Source organism: Hevea brasiliensis, chromosome 12, assembly GCF_030052815.1.
Source record: "Hevea brasiliensis isolate MT/VB/25A 57/8 chromosome 12, ASM3005281v1, whole genome shotgun sequence".
In the NCBI taxonomy this organism is placed as follows: Eukaryota; Viridiplantae; Streptophyta; class Magnoliopsida; order Malpighiales; family Euphorbiaceae; genus Hevea; species Hevea brasiliensis.
Window position 1 is genome coordinate 11,422,590 of NC_079504.1, and position 5,332 is coordinate 11,427,921.

At 33.6% G+C, this 5,332-nt stretch overlaps 1 protein-coding gene across 1 annotated transcript; it reads left to right on the top strand.

Moving 5' to 3' along the window:
- Nucleotides 1-256: 256 nt before the first annotated feature.
- Nucleotides 257-5,035, top strand: LOC110651924 (wall-associated receptor kinase 2). The gene is made up of 3 exons (XM_021807402.2): nt 257-1,154; nt 1,388-1,567; nt 3,707-5,035. The coding sequence occupies exons 1-3, from the start codon at nt 278-280 to the stop codon at nt 4,885-4,887; spliced, it is 2,238 nt and encodes a 745-aa protein (XP_021663094.2). The 5' UTR covers nt 257-277; the 3' UTR covers nt 4,888-5,035.
- Nucleotides 5,036-5,332: the final 297 nt, after the last annotated feature.

Consider the following 5,332-nt stretch of genomic DNA (forward strand, 5'->3'; position numbering starts at 1 on the left):
TGCTGTATAACTAAAAATTAAGCAAAATGAAACAAAAATTTTGACTTGGAAGACTTTGTCTTCAATAGAATTTTTATGTTTAAATGTTTATTAATTAACATTTAAAGTGTGTCCATCACGCCAACTTGCTGAAAATGAAAACGGGCCAAGGCCTTAAAGTCCTCGAGGCAGACGACCAAGACTTGAAAACAGAGCACTACAGTACTGTCCACCTGCTTAAAATTATAAATGATCTTCTCGGCCTGAAAATTATTAAGAAAACTAAAAGCTCCAAAAGATGGTTGTAGCTATGGGTTTTGGTAGATTACTTATGCAACTTGTGCTTGTTGGGGTGCTAGTAGCACCGGCAGCAGCTCAAGACGATCGCCCCAACTGCCCACAACGTTGTGGGAATGTAAGCATCCCATATCCATTTGGCATAAAAGGTTGTTGCCGAAACGAAGATTTCCTTATCACTTGCAAGAAAATCGATTCTAATTCTCCACAGCCGCAACCTTTCTTGGGGAATACGGGTATCGAGGTTACAAACATAAACATTACCCTTGGTGAACTGCAAATCAATAACAACGTATCCAAATATTGCTACAATAGTGATTATTCCTCGACTCGGGATTACCAGACAAGATTCACAAGAACGCTCACTTTGTCTAACTTCACTGTTTCCAGATCAAGGAATAAGTTCACTGTTGTTGGTTGTAATAGTTATGCATACCTACATGGCTTTGGACGAAAGGAGAATTACAGTACGGGGTGCATGTCCATATGCGACTCCCCCCATAATGTGTATGTCAAGTCTTGCGCAGGCAGTGGATGTTGCCAGATAGAGATTCCTGATGGACTATACTCTGCAAATGTCACAGCATACCGTTTCAACGAACGTGAAAACGTGTCAAAATTCAATCCCTGCACCTATGCCTTCATTGTAGAAGATGGCAAATTCAACTTCTCTTCCAAATATGTTGAGAATATTCCACAAGATAAGTTTCCAATGGTGCTTGAGTGGTCAATTCATGACTACACAAATCAAGAAGCGAGCGAAGGAATCAGCTCTGCGTGTAAGCTTAACGCCTTCAGTTACAAACCGGACAGCGTTCCTGGATATCGTTGCAAATGCAATGAGGGTTATGTTGGGAACCCATATCTTGGTTGCCAAGGTATTTTTATTAATTTCTTACAACGAACTAATGACATCACAGTTGCTTTTATTTCATGGGGAAATTTTCATAAACTGCTTAATGATCTCTTCCCAATTTTAATTTTTTTTATTAAAAGAAATTTGGGTACTGCAACGGAAATTTCATTTTCTAGAAGTGAGAACTTGCAGATATCAACGAATGTGTTTAAATTAATTATAGTTTAAATAAACTAGTTTGATTTTGCTTTCCAGACGTTAATGAATGCGAGGATCCTAGCCTCAACAAATGTGTTGTTTCCAAAAATTGTGTAAACACAGAAGGAAACTATACCTGTCTCTGTCCCAAGGGCTACCGACGCGATGGATTAAGAGAACGTGGAACAGGTTGTACTGCTGAAGATAAACAATCATTGAAGACAAAAGCTATCATCGGTAAGTCCAAAACTAAAATTTTACCTTTTAACTTCACATTGATTTCATAAATCAAATGTTCAAAATATTTCTCCTCCCATTCTTAGAAACCAAAAAGTTTAATAGATGGGAGGCTCCATTAACTTCATTGAGGGATTACAGATTGTCTAACAGAGAATGGGTCAAATTTGGTGTTTAAAATTTCAACTTATACTGCTACAAAGTTTTGAGTCCCTTCCACTGACCAATCTCAGCCAACCTAAGTACAGAAAGATAAATATGATACAATTATTAATATTTCATTTATTTTTTTTTAATTCCACCTATTATGGCATCGAACCTAACCTGTTTAGACCTAATATGGGGTAAAAACCCATTGCCGCAGCCCACTGTTTTTGACGGTTGGATTGAGCGATGGGCAGACCTTAAGGCCAGTAATCCTTTCATTTTTTATAATTCAAGGGAATCGACCTGGCCTAGGACTGGATTTGACAGTTTTTTTGGCTTTTGAGAGCTTCAACGGGATCGGTCTGAATTTAGTCGATTTGAATTAGTTCTGATTTATTCATTTCAGGTTATATTTGACCCGATTTAAAAGTGATTCTCATTTTTTACATTTATTATTATGATTTTGGTTAGGTTAAAGTCCGATATAATTTGAGACAGTTTTAGTTTGATTTCAGTTTTAGTTTCGATTCCGATATGAATTTTGAATCAATAATTTTTTATTGTAATGGGTGAAAATAAACTTATTATTATTATTATTATAAACATTGATAAAATTTAAAATTTTGTTACTAATTGATAGATATTGTTACTATATGTATGTAAAATCAAATCAAAATCATAATTTCAACGGTAGTTATAGGTTATAGGTTTTTTATTAGTTAGTATGAATTTGTGATAATATAATAGTATTTAACTTATTTTACATAGAATTATTATTATGAAAATAGAACTTATGCATAATTTTTTATGATATTTATTATTTAGCAATTTTTTTATTTAATATTTATTTATAGTTATGTTTATACATTATTTTTTATTTATTTCAAGATAAAAAATATCTTAACTATAAATTAATATTATTTATTCATTATTTTTATTTATTTTATATATTTCTGCGCCTTAACTACCAAAAGTGTATTTTTGAATTTATTAAATTTTGATAAATTAAAATTTTAAAATATGCTAATTAATTTCAGAAATTCTTAAAAATTATTGCCTGTCTTGTTTGAGAATGGTCTGAGAATTAAGTATGCTTATAATTATCTATATAATCTAGAAAAAATGTTTTAAAAAATCAATTTTAAAAATTTCAAATCCAACTTGGAAATATAAAATACGTTAATTAAATTAAAAAATTTAGAGAAATTATTGTGTACCTTTTTTAGAATGGTCTAAGAATTAAAAATGCTCAACATCATCTCTAAAATCTAGGGAAAATGTTAAAAAAAAAATAGAATTTTAAAAATTTTAAATTAAACCTAAAAATCTAAAACGTGCTAATTAACGTAGAAGATTCATAAAAATTAAGGTGTACCTTATTTGAAAATGGTCAAAGAATTAAAAATTCTCAAAATCATCCATTTAAACTAGGAAAAATGTTAAAAAAATAAAATTTCAAAAATTCAAATCGGGCTAGTTTTCATTCTGATTCACGAAAATAGTTCCAGTCCGGTTCAAGGACTGAAATTGTTGAGCCGATTAGTCTCAATTTGATTCACGGCTTGAACCAGACCCTGTCCAGGTCTATAAGGGAGAGTCGAACTGTAAAATTTTTTTTTCTTAAACATGAAATTTTGATCTATAAGGAAGATTCAAACTGTAAATTTTTTTTCTTAAACATGAAATTTTGATTTTATAAAAGTATGAAATAGATATTTTTCATTCTCCATATAAAAGTATGATGAAGAACATGAAAATTATGATAAGGACAAATAATCCTAATCTAGAAATCTTATAATAAAAACATAAAATTTAGACAAGAATTAGATATAGGTATATTTCATTTCATTTCATTATGTGAGATCAAAACACACATATCAAACTTTTTCTTTGAGAAGGGAGATGTACCTTTCGAATTATAATACCTATACCTATATCACAAGTCTTTGAATTATATTATTGTACACTGATGCTACACTAATTTGACTTTAGGTTCAAGTATTGCCATTTCCCTTCTATTTGTCATCATGGCATGTGCATTATGTGGAATTCAAAGAAGGAAAATCAACGAGCTTAAACAGAAAAATTTCAGAGACAATGGTGGGCCTGTTTTGCGACAATTACTGTCCAAGATTGAAAGATCCGCAGAAAAAGCTAAAATTTTCACCGAAGATGAGCTCAAAAAGGCAACGAATAATTTTAATGAAAGTGAAATTGTCGGCCGAGGAGGTTTTGGTATAGTTTACAAAGGAACTTTAAATAACAAATTAGTGGCAATAAAAAAGTCCAGAGTTATGGACCATGATCAGATTGAGCAATTTGTTAATGAGGTGTTCGTTCTCAGCCAAATCAAGCATCCAAATGTGGTAAAGCTTATAGGTTGTTGCTTGGAAACGTCAGTTCCCTTATTAGTCTATGAGTTCATTACCAACAAGACCCTCCATCACCACATACAAAATGAAGTTAGTGGGTCATGCATGCCATGGAAAACTCGTCTGAAGATTGCAGTGGAAACTGCCGATGCACTTGCACATATGCACTCTGATGCTCCCATACATATCATTCACAGGGATGTTAAATCTGAAAACATACTCTTGAATGATGATTTCCAAGCAAAAGTGTCTGATTTTGGAGTTTCAAGATTGGTTCCTTTGGATCAAACTCAGCTGCCTACATTGGTTCAAGGAACATTTGGATACATAGATCCTGAGTACTTCCATTCAGGCTTGTTAAATGAAAAGAGTGATGTGTATAGCTTTGGGGTTGTCCTTCTAGAGCTATTAACAGGAGAGAAGGTACTTTCTTCTGATAGGCCAGACAAGGACAAAAGTTTGGCTGCCTTCTTCATTTCTTCAATGAAAGAAGACCGCTTGTTTGAAATTCTCCACGAACGAGTGAGAAATGAGGGAAACCAGGAGCAGATTAAGGGGGTTGCTGAGCTCGCAAGACGTTGCTTAAGATTCAAAGGAGTGAAAAGACCTACAATGAAGGAAGTTAAAATGGAACTTGAGGAACTAATGATCGGCAAATGCCTTCATGTTGAAGTTCGCACTGATTTTGAAGAGACAGAGCCCCTGCTTGGTCCACCAACCAACTTCTGCAGCACTAGTGTATCGATTGGACCTGATAGCACAAAGTATCAAGCAGCCCTGCAGTTAGAGAGTGGGCGTTGATCATCCTCGACTGGTAAACTATATGTTGCATGCTTATGTCTACACTCTACTCTGTGAGTGCCCTGTGTTAATACATATGTAATGTGAGGAACAATATTGCATTTATGTGATAACAACAAAATCTACTTTAGTTGAATGTTGGAAAACATCATTGGTGACCCAGCAAGGAATAGCAGACCGGAATGTGCAAGATTTCAGGCACCCCGAATAGTGAACACTTCTTTCCAGCATTTACCCTTGTACACAAAATTGAAATAGAAATTTGATTCCTGGAATTGGGTGTCTGATTCCTCTATCGTCTTGATCTTGTTCTCATTTCCCACCTCTTGATGGACCAGTCAATGTCAAGGAAAATAAATTTATATATGACCAATAGAAAACCAATACAATCAGGAGTCAGATTAGTTTTCGATGCTGCTATAACCTAGAGAAGTGTAGTTTCAGA